The sequence below is a fragment of the Neodiprion fabricii genome, chromosome 6 (assembly GCF_021155785.1).
Source record: "Neodiprion fabricii isolate iyNeoFabr1 chromosome 6, iyNeoFabr1.1, whole genome shotgun sequence".
NCBI lineage: Eukaryota > Metazoa > Arthropoda > Insecta > Hymenoptera > Diprionidae > Neodiprion > Neodiprion fabricii.
The window spans coordinates 6475639-6499789 of NC_060244.1; the positions used below are offsets into that span (position 1 = coordinate 6475639).

The 24151-nt window shown below is 40.5% G+C and overlaps 1 protein-coding gene across 5 annotated transcripts in view; it reads left to right on the forward strand.

The window, feature by feature from the left end:
• Positions 1-24151, forward strand: part of LOC124185477 (tyrosine-protein kinase Btk29A) — a 147709-nt gene that overhangs the window by 48120 nt on the left and 75438 nt on the right. The window contains exon 1 of one of the 5 annotated variants that reach the window (XM_046576297.1): positions 8940-9358. The exons of the other annotated variants lie outside the window; for them this stretch is intronic. Coding sequence (XP_046432253.1) covers positions 9250-9358 — 109 coding nt within the window. The 5' untranslated portion in view covers positions 8940-9249. Of the gene's footprint in view, positions 1-8939; positions 9359-24151 lie in introns of those variants that run through there. 5 annotated transcript variants of the gene reach the window in all.

Below are 24151 nucleotides of genomic sequence, written 5' to 3' on the forward strand. Positions count from 1 at the left end.
TAAATTTTAATTTCGGCAAACAGTCGAGTCGTTTTAGTCCGCACGACTGTTCAACCTACCAACCGACGAACCGCTCTGTGTTCCCCTTCCGCCATTGTAGTATATCATAAATGATATCATTCGGCACGTTTACTTTCCGGAATTTAATTTTCACGCGGGAATTCTCCCGTCTAATCCGTCTGTCTGCGGATCCTCCCTTTTTCCCTTTTCTCGCCTGCCGCATTCTCTTTTTCTCGATGCCCCTTCTTCGTCTCGACGACGTTGCGACGCCACGTGACACGCGCTTAATCGTGGAACCCGAGCTAATGCTCGAATCGCATGGCAAGATGATGTGACTTTGTTGAACTCCAGGGACATTTGCAGGCCACGAGGCGTCGGGCTTCTTGGAGTCTTGCAAATATCATCCGATTGTCGACACGGTTATCCTGAAATTATTCTCTTTGTCAGAATCACGCCATTTTTATTCCTCGGTATTTTTTTTCACCGCCTTAATCGTTTTTTCCCTTCGCTATTATTTTCTTAGATCTTGCGTTGCTGTCAAGTCCTCAAGAACTGCCATATATTTCATTTTTGCAAAATATTTTTTGCATCGTTAAAATTCTTTATTACATTCCCGTAAATAACGCAGTAAGAATCTGTATTCATTTATCTGCACTTTCGTCAATCGAAAGAAAATTAGATCTGTAAAACTTTTTTCGAAACATCGACTCAGCCTATTTATCAGAGTGTTAAATTTTTTCTTTTCTTTTTTCTCTCCGCAAACTCCAAACGTGTAAACAAACTCGCACCAAACATGTTATTCCCCGAGGAAAAGTCTTGGAAAATTGAGAAAAATTGTACGTTTTTCTTTTTTTTTTTTTTTCTTTCATTTTTATTTTCCTTCCACTCACGCGTGATGGAGAAGTAGCGGCTATCTGCGGTTGCGAAGCACTTCCTGTCCGAAACTCTTATCAGCACGAACCAATGGCCGACTCCCACAGTTTGGCGTCTCCGAGTTTTCGAACGTGCGCATCAAAACTTGTTCCGCCCGAGTTTTTCCCCAGTTGGATTTCCCTCACCCGGTTCGCAACCGTAAAAATTTATGTCCTGCATGATCCTCGTTCCGAGATAGTATATTTTACAAAAATTCCCAGAGACGTGAAACGACGAACTTTCAGATGTACGGATCGGAATTGCAAGCTCTTCGAGGTATTTTTTCAACTTCCTCTTGCATATCTAACACCCGGTATATGATGCAAGCCTAGGTGCAGGACCTGAAGCAAAGCGTAATCCGGTCGGACTCGTTTGAATCGGGTAATTCTTTTTTTCCCCTCTTTCTCGTTCTTGTTTTTTTTTTTTTTTCCCCCCCTTGTTTCCTTATCTCCGGTTTCTACCCGCTGCGCTCCTGCATCGTGTACCACCACGAGTAAGGCTACTTCGTGTCGAGTGACCGTCTCTGCCTTCGAATCAATATTCGAGCTTCTGTTCCAGACGAGGAAAAGCGGATCATTTTTCTTATTCGTTCTTTTCTTTGTCTTCTTCATCATCTTTCTCTCCTATTACACGATATATCTCAATTACTTAACGCAACAACAAATGTCGCGAAAAAAACAAGACAGAGGATAAATGTAATGTACGTACGAACGTTAAGAATTGTCCCGGTTTTGTTCACGTATCGTGACTTCGTCTGTAACTGAATTTAGGTACGGGTCTATGATGTATAGGATTATAAATCTTTTCGTCACGGCCTTTGGAACAAGGTTCAAAAATACCAAGGATCAATTATTTTTGTTTTCTTCTTTTATTTTTTACATTTTTTTTTTTTTTTTTCATCACTCATCCGTCCCGTTTTATTTTTCCATTTTCCATTATCGTTATATCTTACTAATTTTTGGTGAAATAATTAGGGTCGATCTGTGTATAATTTGTTAAAAAAAAAATCATTTGATAATTATTGCCTGTTCGAAACTCTGAATAAATCGCAGAATTTTTTTTTTTTTGCTATTCTGAATAATTAAATTCTCATACTCTCTTGCATAACGATCGTCAGTCAGCTAATTTTTATTCTCATCTTTGATAAACTTGAATTGAGAAGAAAAGCGACATCTTTTCCCCTCGTCCCGCCTTTGCACGTTTTACAATTTTGTAAATTGAACGTATATTGATTACCAGTCTTCTTGGGGAGAGGAAAAACGCGGGTATCGAACAACTTCCAATTAGTCGAGACCGTGGGGATTCCGGCTTTCGAATAAGAAGCAGCCCCCGCGCATTATTGCCGTGTGCGAAGGTATTCTTGGGGAATAATTGCAGCTTTCACGAATGACCGTGAGGAGGTACAAGAACCGCATAACTGTGTAGGTTTAAATCCATACAGAGGGGAGTGCCCGTTGTTTATCAGTGCAAATCACGGCCCGGCGATACCTGCACGCGTTGAACTTTCTCCGTAGCTTTAAGCCTCTCGCCTACCGCAGAAAAGTGTTTTACGATAATTTTGTAAAAAAACTCGATAGATGCCGGTTTGGCGATTATTGTAGTTTTGGGATTTTTACACTCTTTCTTGTCGAGTAGACAATTATTGTTCAGCTTGATTTTATGTTATTTATGGGTTACTTACACGTTACATTGTATATGATATCTTCTGTGATTACAGGACAGAAAGGTGTTTAACCATAATTGATACAGTTGTATTATAATACTTACGACTAGCGGCGCCCCCGTCACGTTTCACGTGGCGAGCCATTTCATTTCACACAATAAAACTGAATACGCCCCTCGATTACGTAGCAGGACGTTCTGTCACCGAGTACCTTACTCTACGCGTTCCACATTTCATTACTTATGTCATGTACCGAAATGTCGGAGTTGATGGAGAGCGATCTCGTAACCAATTCATATTTTTAACGTTACGGTTAACTAGATGTTTTCTTTTTTTTTCTTTATTATGATTGAATTTGATTTCTGTTGCTGCTGCTCGTTAGATAAAAAAAAAAAAAAAAACAAAAAGAGAGAGAGAAGACGCTACGAATATAAACGCCAGTAATTATCTTCTAATTACTGGTTTGGCATCATTTGCCAAAGTAACGTCATACCAGTTTTCGGCCTCGACTCATTATTGCATGTACGAAAGTACGTAACGACTGCACTGCGATCATTCCGCCATGCGTACATATTTGTTTAAATAATTTATAGCTATATTTTAATTTCGGCATTGATCCTATCGGAGAAGATTCCTCGGCGAGTAGAGGATACACCTATAACTGCGGATGTGAATATATAGGCTTCGCTCGAATCAATTATTCGGTAGCAATTGCAGTTCGGCGGGAACTCGAAACGAGGATATATCTAACGTTCGGTGAATCGCACTGCGCAAGTACAGAGAGAATTGTACGTGGGTGAAAATGAACGCGGATTTCGCGTCTGGATTGATTAATTATCGCAAAGAGGAGAAGAATTAGCCGTTGATGACCGCTCTTGGGTGATTTTGACAAATCACTCGGCCTTTGCTTTCCGGGTTCCGCCATCCGTGGTAACCGCGTCGGGTTTGCCTGTCCATTATCGTTGTTAACCTGTGCCGCAAGGCTCGTCGACGACGAGTGGAGTCGAAACTGCGGATGGCAGTCGCGGGGTCTTGATTAACGCCGCCGTGCCGGGCCGATTGATCGCCATCCGATTCTCCGAAGCCTCGGCAATAACGCCGTTCGTTCTACATCCAAAGCGTGAACTTGCCTGCTGTGCGGTTTGTCAATCGCCTGTATACATAGCCACACCGATCCCCCTCCCCTCCTTCCTTCGTCTCTCAAATTCAATGACAAATTTACCTCGTGACAAACTCCCGCCAACTACGATCCGCACTGACAAATTCCACTTTCGACTCATTAGCAAGTGTAATCCCTCTCCTTCCAGCTCTCGTTCCATAGACACGGCTGACGGTGTAATATTGTATAGTTTCAATAATGTCAAACGGGATTTCAAAACGAAAATAATCTCCACTTTTATCGATAGACGTACGTATTGTATAAAAACTTACAATATCGCAGATTTTCTTAGTATGGTTATTATCGTCACGGTTACACAGATTGGAAATCCGAATATTTTATAATCTACGCTTACTTGATTATCTACGCTTTTTGTTTATTTTATTTATTTTTATTTTTTTCACGCAATTGCGAGAGGATCGTTATTTGAGCTCATCGAATTAGCGAAGACCCGATAATTAAAATTTCTTCCGGATTCGCGTGTAGACACGTACAATGAAATTATTTACCAAGAACAACTGGCGTGTCCTATTTAAAAAAAAAATAAAAAAAAAAAAAAACAATTTTTTCACTAAAAATCAAGACGTTGACTATAACTTTTTACCGATAATTCGATACACGTATAGATATCCGTGATGTCGACACTGATTCTACTCGCACAAGATTGTAAATTCTAAGAAGAATTTCTACAATGTGACGGTCGGGAATATCTTTGACTACATTGAAAATAGAAATATAACGTTTGAAACCTTGAAATAACTTGAATTCTAAGGAAGCGCCTTTTACACAGCCTTCGATTTGTCGATACAACCGTTGTAATAATTATTACCATACGAATATCTTTTTTCACCATTATCAATCCACTAAAATTCTGTTCTTATCTTCAGCTTATTTTAACACGGTGTTTAACACACATGCAACAAATATCGCGTCAATCAAACCCACGAAGAGTAATCCCCCTCAACGAGGACGATTCCGTCGATCAAAAACAAAAACCCGATTCCACGAGTTTCCAGTAATCGTTGTACGAAAATTCTCTTCGCGCACGCGCGATCGTCGCCAAAATTTCCTACCTCCCGCTGACATTTTACCGCGCAACATATTCGGCGTGTAGAAATCAGTGAGATCCAGTATCCCAATCGCGTTTATACGACTTGGTTGAATTCCGTACAAACATACGGCCGTGAGTCCCGCGTGAGTATATCATTGCCACATTTTTTCGCGATTACCGTGCACGAGATATGACGGTTAAATATATGCACGTATCGAACAGCTGGTACGGGTGTTCGTAATATCAAAATGTGGGTCAGATCGAGCCCGGCTACAGGCGCGTTTGTGTGTTTCGAGGCGACAGGCGATCGTATGGAAACAATGCCGAAGATCAGCACTTTGCCCGCGCGTCTATCTATCCGTCTATCCGGCACTCGATCACCGTCCAATTAAATCAGCCAAGATTACCTTGCAGCCACCATCCGATACCCTCCGCTTATGAATATATACCTAGAAGCCGCTTCCCGATATCGTATTCGACGCTAATGTAACCCGGGGGATAATAACGTCGATCTTCGAGGCTTCCCCGCAACCCGCAGACTTCATTCGTGTCTGCCTCTTGGCTTTTCACGAAAATCCACCTCGGGTTTAATAAAGGAAATCGCTGCCGCCGATCGCGCGTCAAACTTACATTTTTCTCACCAAACATATGCGGCGGGTATATCGAATCCTCGTCTCGCGGTGATAGATCGGTATCGAAGCTCTCTTCAACTCGTCGAGTTTGTAAGATTTTTTCGTTCGCTCTTGCGATTTTTTCCTCCAAGTTTGATCGCCTTGTTTTTCGCCTTTCTTTCATCCTCGTCTTCTTTGTTGTACAATTTTTGCTTCGGGACGACGATGATAATGACGATGATATTCTCCGCGAGGAATCGCTTCAGCGGAGTTCGGATTACGCAAGTCTCTAAACGACTGTCATGCACGGACGATCTTGGATCCTTGCTTCGGTCTGACGGGTATTTATACCTGCATATTGTATACCTTTTACCTGGCTATATACTCTCCAAGGTTTTCTTTCCTCAGGTTTGTTCCATCTACTCGGAAAATTCCCCCTCGGTAACTGAGGATACGATGGAACAAACATCGTTAATATTTTCCGACGCTGCAGGATGAATTATTAGGTTCATCGTGGGTGCAAAGAGATGAGAAATAAATTACAAAAAAGATAGCTACCACCTTATTTTGGTGAAAAATGAGCCGTCCTATTTTTTATTCTCCGTTACTGCCACGCACGCTTTAGCTTGATTTCTTTTTGTACCGTGCGAATCAAATATCGATTATTCGTCGTCGTGAACGTTCGCGAGGTTTATTACACCTATCCGCTTTCTTTATCCCAAGGAAAAATCCTGTGCCGCTATTTGGATAAACAGACGATCCTTTCCGGGATGGAGAAAGAAAGGAAGAGCGAGGGAGGAGAATGATCCTCGAAGACTCGTGGGAAACTCGAACGATGTACGACGACTTTGACGAGAATCGAACGATCGAATGATTTCACTCGCTTGTTCTTCAGCGATGGGCGAAACGTTGGTTAAACGAAAGCTCTCATTTCTCGGAAATTTTCTCGTTAAACTGCGAACATCGGCCGATTCGCGGACGAGAATCTAGGATCGAGAATCCTAGAGTTCGGTGGAAACCTTGGGAAAGACGAAGTGCTGTCGACGCGAGACGCTTGAAATTCTATCGTAGTTTATTCCCGTTCACATACAGACGCATGCTCGGGTACATACCTACATATGGTATGGGATCAGGAGGATAAAATCTTGGAGTGCATTTGTGAGACGGGAGAGAAGACGACGGGGCTTATATATATATATGTATATAATACCGCATCAAATCAAACCCCGTCCTAAATTCCGTTCTCCTCATTCTAGTCACGGAGGATTTTATCAACGTATTCACCATCCATCTGCAGGAGCCAGTGTTTGTCGTCACAAATTCCTTCCTTCCTTCCTTCCTTCACCTTTCCATTCAGCTGTTCTTCTCCCAGAGTATTCCCAACTACCAAGAACTGCACTTTCGTCTTCCAGGCATCCACTTCCGTCGAAATTTTGCTGTTCTGTCTCGTCACGATCATTCTCCAGTAATTCACCGAAGAAAGCTCATTTGTATGTCCCACGCGAATGAAACCTTATTTTGAAAAAATGCAGTGTGTTATATCGAAGAAAGTCGTTATTTGTCCGTAACACGCGTACAACAATCGTCGAAGATCGTTGGTCGGACAGTTTTTTAGGGTAATATTTGAAACCACTTGAACGAGGCAAATTCATTCAACTTTTCGGTCGAATGATAATGCTGAGAAAACATTTCGGATTGGCGGTAGTGGAATAAATACAGAAGCTGTGCCTGCGGAGGCCGAAAAAATAACGCCGGAACTCCGATGATGGAAAAACTGACGGATTGTGCCGAGAAGGAGAGAGCAGGCCGATAAACATCCATCCGTGTCGTACAACTCGAGTGTGTATAACAGGAGACAATTAATTCGGGCAAACGAGGCAAAAGAATGACGATGGCAAGAGTCTTGAGAGAAGAACTCGCGGGACGTCGTTGGGTAGCCTGAGGATTTTCAACCGTGTGTAGCGTTGGTGTAGGACTACGTAGGACAAGAAACGCAGCTATTGTATATAGGACAGCAGGGGCGGAATCGTTGATGCGGAAACTGGCGTAAATCCGGCTCCATCTCGAGGAGGGTTGACGCTCGACAAAATGACGATATATCCTTGCTGCCCTCGTTTTCCCTCTTTCCCTCTTTCCCGGATCCGTTTTGCACCTTGGAAATGAGAATTCGGGATGAGGTCAGGACTCTCAGGCACGGACCCATAAATCACCGTAATCGTTGTCAGTCGTCAAACAAGAGCCCGCGGATCATCCGGTAATTTCACAAGCCTGTGTAAGATAATTTTTTTTTTTTTTTTTTTCACTTTGACAGTTTGTGGAAATTTTGCTTTATCGTAAGCGTTTTTTCGGTCGTCGTCGAACCACTGAGTATTGGCAAAACGTTTTCGACTCTTCGGTGTTTGAATACATGTTCCGCACGATCAGGGGTTCAAGAGTTTCAGAGTTGCTTAGTTTCTTAGTGTTGGAATACGAGCATGAATAATCTTGTAAAGTAAGTATACAATTTGTATACATGTCACGACTAGTGTGTATGGCTCGAAGAAAGAAAAGGCGTTAGGTCCGTCTCCGAGAGGCTTATCTTTGTTTACGAAGATTAACATATACAAACGGCTACAGATTACCGGCGCTCGACGCACTCAATTCGACCGTTGATTTGGTCAGTTCTCCGGCAACTCTCACTCGGGATAGTCGTCGGAATAATAAAGGAAAACATAAATAGTCTACTTGAACCTCCGTCATTAAATACTTGAAATTAAAATAAAAAAAAAATGGGTGCGTGTACTTATGTACGCGCGTGAGAAGTTATACTTCTTTGGCATCATTAAATAATAAATATTCAACATTGATAATTCAATAATATTTAGTATTAATTATATTAAATAATGATATTTTAATTTATATCAATAAATAATACATACGGATAACTAACCTCAATAATATTGGAGCACTTGAAAAAGTATTTTAGCACAATTTTTTCACTAATATTCACAAATAGTAAATAATATTAATCCAAATATTCAATTTAAATCACTACTGAATATATTTCATTGCCACATATATAATTCGCACTTGTATGAAAATAAAACACGTGTTGTGACTGTAAAAACTAAAACCATGTGGATAAATATTATAAATAAATATGAAAACAGTGATCAGAGGCGACAAGCGTACCAACGTTAGCTTTTTTTCGAGACTTGATGAATTCGGTTGAGTGGGCAACTTCATCCTGTTAATTTTGTGTTACAGTGATGCGCGCGCATCTTAAAATTTCACTCTCATCAGTTTTTCATAACGCGCCTAAAGAAGTATAACTTCAAAAAGCCTCAATGCCTGAAACCCAATTTCCAATACTCAGTCTCTTCCGAACCATGGTTGGAACCATTTCAAGAGATTCCGCGATGGAGTTGTGCAGTTCTTACGGTTCGTCGAGCCACTTCAGGTGTCCGGGGAAAGTTTTCGGCGATCGGTTTTCAAGCGAGATATATCATAGGTACGCTCCTGAGACCGGGCGATTCGAAGAGGCTCGGAAACCTTGCGGAGAAACTCGCCCGCGCTACCGACATACCTTCTCTTTCATGGAGCGAAGCGGGGCTCCGGCAGTCGCTTCGTGACAGCTGTTACGTTCGGGTCTGTAATTCGGTGTGAACGTGAATTGTGCACTTCGGTGCTCCTTCTTATCGAAGTACCCTCAACTCGCCGGCGAGGAGCGACTAGGAAAAGTAGGTTTCAGGTGCTGCTAGTGGTGGTGGTGGTGGTGGTGAGGTGCCCAAGTGTTTCTTTTCGCGAACCTAAAGTTTAGCGACACCTGCTCGTTGCGATTCAGAGCTTTTCACCTACCAGCGACGATTTCACGATGATGGTCATTGCAGCCCTGAAGAACGTCGCTGCGGCTGCCACGAATGCCGTACAGTCGGCAGCTGCTGGTCATGGCGTCAATCCTGTCAACGCTCAGCAAAATACCGGTACCAAATACATCTCTCTTCTATGCGATACGTACATTATGCGTTTCGTTTGAATACGTTCGCCTATTTCCACAAGCTTGAACTCTTCTGACCGAGATTAACCCGGAATTATCGATCGATCGCGCTGTCGCGTCGGTTTGACACCGCGTTTCGAACGTCGTTTAGTTGCGAAAGTAAAGGGGGGGGAGAAAAATTGGCGAGGTCGTTGACTTTGGAGTTTTGCAACAACGTAGGTGTTTCTCGACGATTCTCTCCTCGTACAATTACATACCTATACGTGTACACTTGTCGTATTACGTCTTGCACAGATGAACAACGACGTTTCGTGCGTTCGCATGCGAGTATATGCACATTGTACATTTCTTTACACACACAGCGTATAATATTGGCAAATCAGGCAAGCGCGGAGAAGCGGATATTTCTTTGTAGAAAGCGCCGACGAAAATATTATACATCCACCCTGTTGAGTTTATACCGCGTTTAAAGTAAAGCGGAAATAAAACGTGCCAACTTTCTCGAATGAAACGTCCGAAGATCAACGTCGCTGGTAAAACGGCGTGCGAACGAACTCCGGTGGTGGGTGGACGCCTACACGGCACATATTCGTACCGCGTGCGTTGCGTACGGGTCGTAAAAAATTTCCGTTGACATCCAAAAGTCCCGATTCGTGTTTTACTGCCATGTGAGATTGGCCGAGAATCGAGCTCTCGCGATCAAACGCCGCGACCTTTGTAACCTGTCAGAAAAATGTCTTGACCCCTCCGTTCTCTATACATACGTATGATATGTGTACAATATATGTATATGATACACATACATGCATATGTAACACATCGTAGATATTGGCTCGCAATCTGCGCTCGCCTTTACGTACCTTCTTCACTTTCCATCGTCCTCGTCGAGATTGCCTCGGCTTCTTCCGTGACCCTATCACTCTTCTTTCGATCGAGTGGAATGATTTTTCAAAACGCTATCACGTCGGGTTGGCCTGGCTTGGCAGCGTTTTCGACGCAACGTGCGTATATGTATCGTATATTGTAAAAGCAGGGCTGGGCAGAAAATATAATACGAGAGAAAATATCGTGACACGTACTAGATTTTTTGGTTACGATTACTAAACGTATTTTCAAACGCGGATCTATATGTTTTTCGTTTGGTGACAGTAATAAAAAAAAAAACATAAATAAAAATAAACAAATAATGAAAACAGTTGAAAACAGTAAAGTAACCGTTAATGGAAATTTCTCTCGGTGATTATAAATTTGATCCGTCGACACTTTCCTACTCAATCCACCTTCTGGAAATTATGCGTATGTATAAGATGTATAATAAAAGTAAAAAATCAACTGATCGCGATCTTTTACGTAACGTGTAACGCCCGTCTTTTGACAGAATCTTTTTTTTTAACCTAAACAAACTTTTTAGTGTGTGCCACAGTAGAAAATCGCAAGTTATTTTTATTTTTTCAAACACTTTAATATATATATATATATTAATAGGTGGGTTTATCTAGTTTTGATGTTTGTTTCCGTTCAACAATTCCACTTTCATTCGCTGTTTCAAGCTGCGGGCAATTATTAATAAGAAGAATTGAAAAACCGGCCCTGTCTCTATAGTTGGTAGAATTTATTCTTTAAGTAACAACCGAGCGATTAGCGATTTCGTTTCGCTTTCTACATCGCGTATATATGCATATAACGATGCAGCGATCGGCCTGAAAATTGCGATCACGATCGATTCGTTGAAGGATTGAGCATTTCCTCTATATGCAGCTTAGAAAGAATCGCTGAGCGAGCACAAGCCCTTGATAATAATTGTTCCGAATGGCGGTAAACGCGGAGGGTTCTAGGGCGTGATTCATCGACGTTCCGAACTCATCTTCGATCAGGATCTTATCTGAAATTAGATCTATCGTCGAGAAGAATAAGAAGACGTCGTTCGGATATCCGATTTTTCAACCGCCTCCCTCACTGCATCAGAAACCGGAGACTGAGAGACGTCGCAACGCTGACTCGGTTCCTCCGTTTACGTAACTTCGGCCCGCATCCGATATATAATTGCGCCTACACTTCGGTGGCGTTGAACGACCGCTTTTACCTAAAGATTTTTACCGATTAAACATCATTCAAGATCGCCGATTACGCCTCTCGAAGCGTCACGTCGACTCTCCACTCTGCGCTGTCCTCCTTTCACGCCATTTTACATTTTTCAACCGCCCCGAGACTTCCTCCTCATCGACGAACGGAAATAAAATAACGAACGAAAATTTCGCGACGATGCGATGCTCGTGATTCTGAAGTGAACGTTAATTTCTCTTATATCGAGTCAGGGTTCGTAGACACGGGGAAAAACTGGATAACCGGGAATACTCAGGGAATTTCAAAAATGAGATTGGAATTTTGAGTCTGTCGAAGAAGTAGACTCGTTCTTGTACAAAGTGCTATCGATCTTGAGAAACAAGAAAAAAAAATTGAAGGTATTGGTATTGATGTGTAAACAATATCGTAGTTTATAATCAGCGGTACATTTCTTGTAAGGTTACTGGAAGCCCTGATCGAGGGATAAAATTCTCGTTGCCGCGATTGCTGCGCGTTGTTACGCATGGCTGTAACGATATGTCGTGGTATCGACTTTTCGAAACGTTCCGAGTTTCGTTCGTTTGAAATAAAAATAAGCGGTGGCCCCTTTGCCGTCTTATTCTTCCTCTCGATTTACAATTCTCCATTTTCTCGGATCGGGGACCATTTTACACGGAAATCCCCCCTCCTCCACCTCTCTGATTTTTTTTTTTTTTTTTTTTTTTTTCGTTCTCGCTCCGCTTGCCTCGCATTTTCCATACGTATCCACCCTCGAGTTTTATGCGTCTTGTACAGACATAATGCGAAAGTTCTACGGGGTACGCAGGTATGCGTGCATTTATACGTAATATCACGCAGAGTTTGTGTCGTAAAAATAACGTTACCAGAAGAAGGTGAGGATGAAGAAGTGTTTATTTTTTTTTTTATTTTCATTCTTCTTCGGTGAGAATAAAAATGAAAATTTGCGAAAAGAAAGAGTGTAGAATTGGAATGAATTCGAGGAATTTTAAGAAAATTTTCCATTTCGCCAAAATCTCTCTCCCTCTCTCCCTCTCTCCCGGAACTATGGAGATATTTAGAAAAACGAGATACAGCACGCCAGAGACGTGAGAAAAGAGGAGAAAAATTCCTGTCTCCGTACAGATCACGCAGATAACATTTTATTCAAGAAACGATAAACCATCGATGCGTACTACTTATATAATGTTGAACGAAAACTGCTGTGCGGTGTTTAAAATCTTATCGATACTCCCTTCAAATACGATTAAGGAGACAAAATTTGCAAAAGCAATTTACTAAAGTTTGACAAATTTTTCTTTGAAACGGAAGTTTACAAATTGGATTTTGTTTCATCGTGCGAAAATATATGATACAACCGTTCAGAATTATGACATTTGATATTTTTGAACAATCGAAAGGTTCGGTATATATAAATATACATACTTAACGAGTCACTTGATTAGATTGTACGATATTTTTTTCATTTCCGTTTTTATTTTCCTCTCTTTCTTTCCACTTGTTTTCTTCGCGACACGATCATGATTTTGCGGTGAACGGTGCAACGTCGTTACTCGATATGCGTCTCGATTATGTCAGGTGATATTTCTTACAAGGACTTCGTGTGGCCGAGGAGCCGTACACGGCTGGGTTTATAAATTACCTGATTTTATTTTCACCGGGTATAAAAGCAGCAGCAGCAACAGCAGCGAAAGGCCTGAATGCGATAACGATGATTCAACGGTTTATTAACTCGTCTTGTCCGACCGGTTCGACTTTTGAACCTTGCATTATTTTTTTCTTTTTTTTTTCTCTTTCTTTTTTCCGATGCACTCGACGATCCGCCGTTTTTCGCGAACAACGAACCCTGGCTGGCAGACGTTGAAAATAAGGAAGTAAAGGAAAAGGAACGAGAATCTACGAGTGCGTTATATTTTTATTAAAACGGAGAAACACGTTAGCGAATAAATTATCATCGTGATAATATACCTTGAACCTCCGGTATTTTTATACGATTATGAAGAACAAACTGAAGTACATTTTTTTTTTATTTCCGAATAGTTTAACACGTTTGGCCGCTAACTCTGGCTGCTGGCTTCAGCTTTATGAAAAATCGTCGACCTTTCGTCGCGGCATGCGGAAAATTCGCGTTTCCCAATCTTCTTTTTTTTTTCCCGTGCAAATTTTCCCGCTTTCTTAACCCGTGCTCCTGCGGCTGCAGGAATGCCGTTTTCATATTTCGTTGCCTCAGTTCCGCCGCGATCTTTAAAGGCCAGAGGGTGCTAAAAGGTTGGATGGTTCGATTATAGCCGCTGGCTGTAGGGGAACGAAGAAATTCTTGAGGGGTAAATATAGGTTTGCACGTACATATACATGTACGTATAACGTGGGGCTAAAAGCAATGCAGAGGTAAGCGAGTGAAAACGTTTGGGAAAATTTTTCGACAAATTCAATATCGCTTCATAAGTCACACGACGATTTTCAGCTCCGCATTTTTTCGCACATTGGTCCGCATTCGCTTCCGGGAACATTCACGGAATTTTGTTTATCGGAAAAAGTCAGTGAATCGTAACGCACCCTATGGATTTTTATAAAACTTCACCTATGCTTTGTAAATTCAGTCAAGCTAACTCACGGAAATGGTATTGTTCAATCTCTAATTATTTGTGTGTGACAAAACAACAAAAGGTTTTTTCTTTTTTTTTTTTTTCTTCCTCTTCAAATACAAATTTATACATTCAAGGTGCACAACTTCTGGATCTTTTTGTTATACTAACTGCTCAACGTTACCTGATAAGTTTCGTGGGAAATCGCGAGGTAATTCTGAATCTTTCGACGAGAAAAGTCAGGGAACTTTGTCTGTGCAAAATTGTCGCCACCCTGGACAAGTAGAAAATTAATCTTCTTCACGGGTCGTCGAAAATTCCAGGACTGTAGCACGTTCACCAAATTTTCCCGAACTTGTCCGTCACTCTTGGTATTCCCACATGTTTGTTCGCATATGTATGTATACGTATATTTGCATGTAACACGACGTTTGTTTACCACAAACTTGCCGTTCTATTGTATAACGTGATATATCAGCAATTCACTTTTCTCACCTCCGTATTCATTTGATTTTCGTTTTCTCTGTTTCAGGTAAGTTTTCACCTCCGTCGTGTTCTTGGTAAAATCGTTTCCCTGCAATTTTTGCGAATGTTTACTACAAGGGAGGCGGTAGGGTAAGTTTATCCTTCAACGTTACGTCGATATGCATACACTTATGCACACGTATATACATGTATATAAAAGTTTTCGAAATTCGTTCTCGACTCGTTTTCCGCTCCGCGTATACGGTTTATTGGTTTTTCCAACACCGAATGAATGCTATATAACCAACGGTACGATACGAGTTATTCCGTGAGAGGGGGGAGCGAAGTTTTCTCGACAGTGAACCATCGCGCAATCGCTAACTTTCACCGCGAACCATTATAGTGTAGCCATACAGTCAGACCACTCGTCCGGTCACTTCAAACTTTCTTAATTACCTTATTTATTCTCTCGAGAGGATCATTTCACGGAAATTAGTCGTCTTGTCGTCTATAATTAACAACCCTGGAGGCGCCACGCTTGTATCCTCAATTAACGAAGCCTGAAGAGACGGAAGAAAGAACAAATGGGAGCAATGGGCAAGAATTTGTTTGTATAAGACGGAAAATTTGGTTTGAAAAATAAAGCAACATGTTGTTGATTTCCTAGAACAGACAAACGGACATTGTATGATTCTTTCCTACGTTGTAACGTAATTGAGTATTTATCAGAAACTTATTTAATTTCTAGTTTTTCCCATAAAACGCATACTCGAGTATGAGACGGATTATACGAATGTATGAAATACCACGCGGTATTAATTCACTCGCGAAGTGGGACACCCGGTGGGCAAAATTGCATCACCAGCAGCAGCAGCAGCCGTTTTATTATATATATATATATATAAAACATAAAATTTGCACCCGCATATTTGCAACCCCTAGATCCCCGTATATTTCTTCATTACCGTTGCACCAGTCAAAGCGCATTATATACCCGCACAATTTCCGCTCTTCGGAAATAGCTGGACGGTTAACGTGGAAAAGTTTGCGTCAGTACCCGGCAGCAGGAAAACTGTGAAAAATTGAAAATTATCAACAAAATTGGTCAGGTTTGAGTAAATGTTCAACTACGTATGAATAAATATGATAGAAGCGCGTAAATTTAATCGGACAGGTTCAAATGTAGGTATTATTAATTTTGAAGTAAAACCTGTGACAAAATTTTCACCTCGCACAAAATCAGGGATTCGTGTAAAACGAGTAATTTTTTCCAACACCGCCACTTTCCACGAATGGTTAATGAGGCGAATGGTTTGCACCGAGTTGGTAAAATCGGGTGAGTTATTACGAATACTTTCGATAGGTAATTTCATCGGGAAAGTACGATGCTGCGGGGGTAAATCGGCCGGTTTCCTCATCGCAGATCTGATATTGATCACATTAATATTGTGGCCCGTACAACGCTTGTAAACGAATGTGCCTTGAATTCATTCCGCTTGATAAACGCCTGCGTGTTTAAGTATAATGTATCGTTGATTAGCAATTACGGACGTACAAACGAATAAAGTTAATTAATGGATGTTGGAAAGAGAAGAGGAAAAAAAAAAGTTCAGCAACAGCGTTAGTCGATTTTTGGTGTCTTATTACACACATCATTTAATCAATTTAAATATACAAACATGCGTTTTATACAAGTTTTGAACTTACGGTATACGGCACAAAATCACGAAGGTCACGAATTTCCTACCGACACCGTTTAATATCGTTGAATTTACCATTTTTTGTTACAATAATTCATTGCAAATTATATATTTATATTACTTAGTTTTTTTTTTTTTTTTTTTTTTTTTTTTTATCAATTTGCTGTAACCAATTTATCCGAATTCGTCACGGAAAATTATAAAATTTTTGTCTGGAAAACCTGGAAAAGTCGGAGAATTTCGTGATGGGGATTTAATGGCCACCTTGAAGTAACCACAACGATTATAACATAAGTCAAAGTAACGTTAAACGCTTCAAATCTTTTTGTCAACTTTCCCATTTTCTCCACAAATAGCTCCTAATTAACATAATTATAAATTCTAATCATGCACCTTTTAAATAGTTATAACAGACTCATCCAGCAATGATCCCAGCGAATTTTCGAGAAGATGACTTTGAATATATTTTCATCCAAATTGAAAGTTGGAATTAACCACCTTCGTGATTTTGTACCATACAACTGAATTACGAACTACGCAAGCGAATCAAATCGTAAATCAGGCGAGTTTTTTCTTCTTTTTTTTTTCTTTTCTTTATCATCCGATGCCGGTTTATGATTTGATTAAATAATATGCGTGTACGGTGTGTATCCAAATTATATACACTTTATTGTTCACTTTATTACTACACTTCGTTTCGTTTTACAAAACTTGAAATGAGAATAATAATTTTGGCGCTTTCATAGCTGACACGCGTGCACGACGAGTTTCATCCCTCCGAATTGGCATTATTTATATCATAACATGTAACTATCTCGTCTCCTTCTCTTTCTCCTCCTCCTCCTCCTTCTCCTTCAAGACTGTCAGACAGGGAGCTTTTACGTCTCGCCCTTACGGATTCTATCGGGGATATTATTTGAATAGCTAATCATACTGGAAAATTACCCATTTCTACAATATTTTCATCTCGACTCGGTTCGCCGCCAGTAAGTTTCGTAAAAAGAAACATCCGAAAATAGCTCGAATACAAATATTTCGGCGAAGAAAGAAAATTGCTTTCGAGACGTCTTCGTACAGCTTGCTTTTTTCCAAGTCTGAGAAATATGTACGCAGTGGCTGAATGTTTCGTACGAAGCCGGTCGACGAATCAAGGATCAATACTCTTCGCTTATTTATTTCATTACGAGATAGTCGAGTAGTCGGAATTTATCAAATTGTCGGATTCGGAGATTTTCGTAAATATGCATGAAAAAAATACTAATATTGTAAACTAGAGACTGAATGAAACACTTTCAGATGGTTGAAAAATCTAGTAGTATTCGATCGATTCCACTCCGTGACGGCTTATTACCCTTTGAGAAGACTGTTACAATCTCTCTACAATCTTACAATGAGAAAGTTTTTTTTTAATACTCCTTGTCGCGCTGATGTCAATAAGTATTCAATTTTTTGGAATTGATCTTGATCAATAAAATAATGATAATAATAATAATAATAAATTTAAATTAAAAAAAAAAAGAATATAGCAATATCAAATTTATCATCGACGAAATGCAAATTTTACTAAATTCATGAAAAATAATGTTCCCCATAGAATAAGCCATCGTGGAATGAGATTGAACAAATCTCCTAGATTTCGAAGAATTTCAACATAATTTCAAACGAATTCTCAGCTCTCCGTTACAATTTTAATATTTTATTATATTTAATTTTAACGAATATATTCACGGTATTGCGTATCATCGCGAAATTTCGAATTGTCAACTTTCTCAAGGTGGTAAAAAGTGAAAAACCGGGTGAGAAGTTTTTTCGCCTCGGTAAGAATCTAGGAAATGGATATGAAATCGTGTCGAGTTCCGGGCCCGAGGTTGTTTATTCAACTCCGACGGGGAGTGAGAGGTACGATTCAACCTTATATACCTTTAGAAAGGTGCAGGAGAAGAGCCGGGCAGAAACTCCGGTGATTTGTGAGCGCCTTGTGTTTGGGTGAATGTCTTATTACGTATAACTGATGCCACCAGCGGACTAGAGATAGACGAGCCAACGTTTTTGTTGAAGAACCGACTGACTGATACCTTCCGCCGCATCTTTCCGCTCTTCTGTTCACCGACCGGAAAATTGTTTCACTTTCCTATTATCGTCGCGCTCATTCTCTCGAGGTATAAAACAAACGCCCGGAAGAATGGCTCTCTATTTCAAAATTCGCACAAAAGATACTTGACGTGACTCCTGCGATGCTGACAAAATCGGAATTAATTTGAAAAAAAAAAAAAAAAAAGATTAGTAAAAAAAAAAAAAAAAAGAATAGAAAACAACAACTTCGTCGTCGTTCGATCATCCGATAGTAACGAGTAAGCAACTGTACTCCTGTAAATTAATTTTAAATATCGCAAGAGTTGCTTGAAGCCGACTTTTAGTAGCTACGAATTGTTAATGTTAGGTACGGTACGTTATGGTACAGGAGAGCGTTATAACAAGCAACGTCTGGCCAATTTATTTTACTGCAACTGTTTTACTACATTTCAATAGCGTGTTACATGCGTTTTGTAATTTGTTCTTGCAGCCTTGCGTATATAACAACTGTGCAATGTAATAAATCTTAAAATCGTACAAGAAATTCACTAAGCAAATCGACCTCCGTCGATGCGTGTAATAAGAAGGAAAAGTATACGTAAGAAACTTTTTACCATTAGTTTTATGTTACCACAAAGCGTGGGCGTTTGTGTAACTCCTCGAAGAATCCATAAAATTTAAATGAATTCGCTGCGTATTACCAACAATTCTTATTGTTGTTGTTATTTCATTATAGTTGCATGCACAATTATTGATAGGAAGCGAGATTTATTTTTTTCTTGCTTTCTCACGGAAACCGGGGATTTATTAACTGCTGATCCGTGCAGCAGGCGGTACGCTTTAAATTAACGATAATAACTTGTAATATGTACGACTTGAGTTGTATAAGCAGAGTTGGGACACCGTTGACACATGGTTCCTATTGTACCACGCGTCCCTTTCGATTCGAATATTGTTTCAAATTTGGTTAACTAACTCTGTTTAGAAGACCGGATGCGTTAGAGAATATTCTGGTGATAAATTCCGACCGTGTTTCATTCCGTTGTTCTGATCGTCTTGTACGCATGTCACGTGATTCTGCAGGACGATGGCGCTTGTGTTACCATTTTCCTTCGTCACCCATGAGAACGAAATTGAAAAAAAGAAGAAAAAAGAAAATGATGCACAAATAATCGAAGTCACGTATCGTTCAATAACTGTGCAGAGTGCGGAAAGTACGAGAAAGAAATTCACCTTATCTAAAGATAACAATTTCGGGTTTAATAACACCGTAGGGTTTTTTTCTTTTCCCTCCATCCCGGTCCCTCATTTTCCCTCCTTCAATTCTCTGTTCGTATTTATTATACTGTACAGTAGGCGTTGTTATTTTTGCCTAGAATCGCGATTTTAACGCATGATGACGTTTTCTTGCGTGGGCGGTAAATGAGACAATTTCAGCTTTTACATCTTTATCTTTTTCTTTCGTTGTTGTTGTTTTTCTTTCTTTTTTTTTGTATTTTTTTTTTCTATACCTCCGTTGTTGTTGTCTTACTATTCTTCGCCGCGACTTCCGAGCTTCAGATTCGACGTCGTTTAGGAAGAGGCGATGTCTTGAATATTTTTCCTCCGGCTTTATAGCATTTCCGCAATTTCTCCAATGTCGTCGCTCTCCTCTGAACATCACCGAGTTTTTTTTTTTTTTTTTTCCGAGCGTCGCGGTGATGTAACCCGAAACTTCTGATCGGTACTGCCAAGTAAACAAATAAATAGATGAATAAATGAATAAATAAACTCGTTCGTGCAGCGCCGAGGAGCGGGGTGAGGGAGGGGGAGGGGGGGGGGGGAGGTCCGATTATAACGTATACGCTGAAAATTGAGAGTCGAAAACCGTATCGGGAAGAAGAATAAGCGAAAAAAGAGGCTGTATATCTACTGTATGTACTGAATAAGAACCCCCATAAAAGAAGGACTTCTTCAACACAACCAATCAATCAAACTGAGGAATCGGTATAAAGCGAATTGACGTGTTAACGAAGTTCTAATCATTCCTCTTTTCATCTTTATGTCATATTTCATTTTTCACTGATTTCTCATGTATACTTCTCGCAGGGCGAAAATTTTATTCCTTGATTCCCTGTTTACGGGGAAGATCGTTTCAGTCCAATTTCTACTCTTTGAAACAGTTTTTAGTGCGGCTTACGAACGACGAGCTCAACTGCTGCGCAATATGCGAAAGGTTAACGTCGTTTGACGGAGTTGTCATTTTTCCCCCGTTAATCCACGAGCATCCAATTATTCGTCACGACGGATTGCGGACGTCAAAGGTTACCGGAGAGACGCATCGCGTGAAATCAGACTGGGTTAAAGTTCAGAAGTTCGCTCGTTCGGAAGAAGAAATCCTGACAAGATTAGCCCCGTAAACTCCCGACCAATAAATGGATTTTTCACTCATCTTTCCAAATACTCGAAAGTCCGCAGGGATTAAGGATGAAAACGTACAGGAAGAACCTCGGATCGTTGTGAACTTTTTTTTTTCAAATATTTCACCTCAGTCGGAAAGAAATTTCTTTTGTCACGATTGTTTAAAAATTTCAGTAAAATGGTGTAAATATTGTTGGAATTGCAAGAAATTGTGAAATAATAGTAACTATTTCGTGCGATTACAGTTATCATTGTAGTAAATTTTCTGGTTGTTACTGTATTTTTTAAAATCAATTGACGTTAAATTGTTACAATAGTTACAAAGAGAATATAGTAAAGTGATCGTAAGGGACGAAGAAGTGTAGCAATGCGTATCAGATATTATATTTACGTCTAAATTTATAAAACTCACTGTTCATATTCGAGGGAGTGCTGTATTTTTGGTAGATTTTGGCAAGAAATTAAAACAGCTAAGGACTGTAGAGTAACCGCCATTTTAAAAATTCTTCTCGTTCCACCGTGATGGTGTAAGTTATAGAAAATAGGAGACGATGCTGTATTATGCTGGAAGTTTATTCGTGTCACCAATTTTTCCCTGCCTCGAAATTTTTAAATTGTCCAGTCGACGTGTACGGAATCGAGGGTCGTTTTCCGTCCCGGAATAAAGCGCGCCGAGTTGAATTTCCGTCGAAATACGGGCTGCGTCGAAAAGTTATATCTATGTTTTTTGTCAGATAGGTTGCACCTATCCTCGAAACATAATTTACACCACTTTATACCTGTGTGTTTTCACCCTTCGCCCCGTCGAAAAAAAAAAAACACGTCATAGTCGTCGACAACGACAAAGGGCGAGGGTTCGGTCCTGCCGGGGAAAAAGTGTGTCGAAAGGGGATAAAGAGTGGTTAATATCTGTCCCAACGATAAAGAAATTGCTGATAAATTTCCACCGTGTACTTTGGCCTAGCGCCGAAGGCACCTCGTAAATTTACCCATGAGAGAGGGGGTTGAGTCCGAACTTGAACACTTTTCACCGCGTGTCTAAATCATCCGTTGAACATAACTCGAACACGCGCAAGTTGTAACGACGTCGTGATTTAACGCGGGCTTAAACCACCCCTCCTGTAAAACGTGCCTAGTGTTACACTTACACGTGTAGTACGCATTGTTTAAACCCTAATTGTAAGTTCTTCCTCACCCTCGACCTGATCTATAACCTACGTATTTTGGACACAGTTCTCCGGGGAATTTAAATTTAACACGCATAACCACCGCGCTTCGTGATCCTGGATAATATCGTCTGGAGAATGGAGTAACAGGGTTTTTGGTGGGTGAATGAGCTGCCAGTTGTCAGGCGACAAGCTCGAAGTATTAAGTTCCGCAAGGTTATATATTATGGAAAAGGTACAAGCGAGTCGTGTGCTTTTGGATTAAACTGCAGGTGCCGGCTGTGTAATGCAAGGTGCGATACGGTTATACCTTGCTTGCAAGTAATCGCACAGATGTGTCAGGGTACGTCGGAGTCTGATGTTGTATTCGTTTGTGCTTTCGCTGATACCGCAACGTATAACGAATCAAAATAGAAAAACTAACATCTTTCACGATCGAATAACATCCGCCGATCGATCTCACGTTGTCGAACAAATAAAACATACCGTATATTAAGCTTTTTATCACCTGTCGATGATTTTTTGGCAAAAGGTTTTCATCAATTTTATGAATTTTAACGGACTGAGGTGAGAGAACAATTTATAAAGCTTGGAAGTGAAACTTTTCAACGAGTACACGAAATTTGCTAATTCATAGTAATTTTCTCCTAGATCTTGGAATATTCATCTTCCACGTACTCTGTAGGCAGCAGAAGATCTACGATCTTTATACGCGTATGATCTTTAAAATTATGCACCCTCTTGCAAAGATATTCACCGGTAAATAGTACAAAGAAGAAGAAAATGAAATAAGAAAAGATGTAATGTAAACAGACCCGCAAAACCGCATGCTCGAAGTGTGGTTTTGGACTCAAGTTTCTCTCCCTCTCTCTCTCTCTCTCTCTCTCTCTCTCTCTCTCTCTCTCTCTTTTTGTCTCTCTCCGACGTTTTTACCCTGCAAAATAACGTAATCCCCCCTCCCCCATTCCCCCCAACGGGGGCGGGATTTATCGTTTGTATAAATAGCGGTAATATCCGGACGCGGTTTTCTTCCTTCCCAACAACGGTTAAATGTTGCATTTTTATTCGACCGGAGATTTCTGGCGAAAATTTTGGACCATCGTTACGAATCCGTTGCGCGCTACTTTGCTAATGTAATTATTCTTTCGGAATAATCGTCCATTATCGGAGTGGCCGGGTTGGATGTTGCGATATAAATGAGGAGTCAGTGCTTTAATCCGTGAGACAAATTAGTGTAATACGTTAGCCGACATCAGACCGGCGAGGCCGGTGTTTTAGCCGAAAATCTAATGGAAAGGGTGAGAGAAGAAGGCTCCGGATAAACGAAGGGTCTGCTCTCCCCAAGGGAGCGGCTCGGAATTACAGTTACCGTAACCGAGTGAAGATATCATTTGTGAAAACGCTAAAATATCCCGGGAGCCCTTCGAGAGGTTTGCTTGAGAAAATTTTACCAAATTGCACAACGAAGGGGAAGGGAAACCGTTTCTCGCCTTTGAATTTCAGAGAACGTTACAGGGTTTTTACAAATCGAACAGATATTCGATCAGCAGATCGAATCACACGCAGATAGACTCGGGCATATTTCTTTGAAAAATGCTTGAAAACTCGAATAGGGATTTGCTTGGAAATTCAAAACCACTTGCCGATCTGATCTGATCTCTCGTTACAAAAATGTGTCTGGAGAAAATTGCCTACATAAATTAGAAAGGTGCTGCTGCAGGTGTCATCAAAGAATTCCGTTGTTCCTCTTCGAAAAGACTTGTCATCTTTTGTTGGGTGCTGATTAATCTTTCGGAAATTATTTCCTCCTTAAAGTCAGGAAGTGCGCGTGTATATATATAATAATATGCTGTTAGATATCGTTTGCACCTGCTATTATTACATCGGCACTCGTTATCGTCCTCGTTGTTTGTCAACGTTGCAAAGTGTTTTAAATGACAAAACTTTTCTCATCCGCTCTATCGCTAGAATTTTCTCGGATCCGGGGCGTGATTCGCAAGCAATTTAGCCGTCGGTATCGCGCTAAATGTCCGACTCTGTTACTTCTCTAAACTATAAAAAAACAAGAAAACAAAATGAATGTTCGGTAAGAAGATTCCGCGTACTATCGAACTGCAATCACACCGTCGATCGGTTTCAGAATTCCGTCGTCTTCTAACACGGTTTTAATTGTTCCCCGTCAACTTTCGAACGTTGAGTTTAAAACATCCTCCTCCCCTGTAGGTATACCAATGCCTGTAGTTTGTTTCGCATTAATTCGAACTGCCGTGAACAGGGTATCGTTAATTAGAAACTCTGTCTACACTCT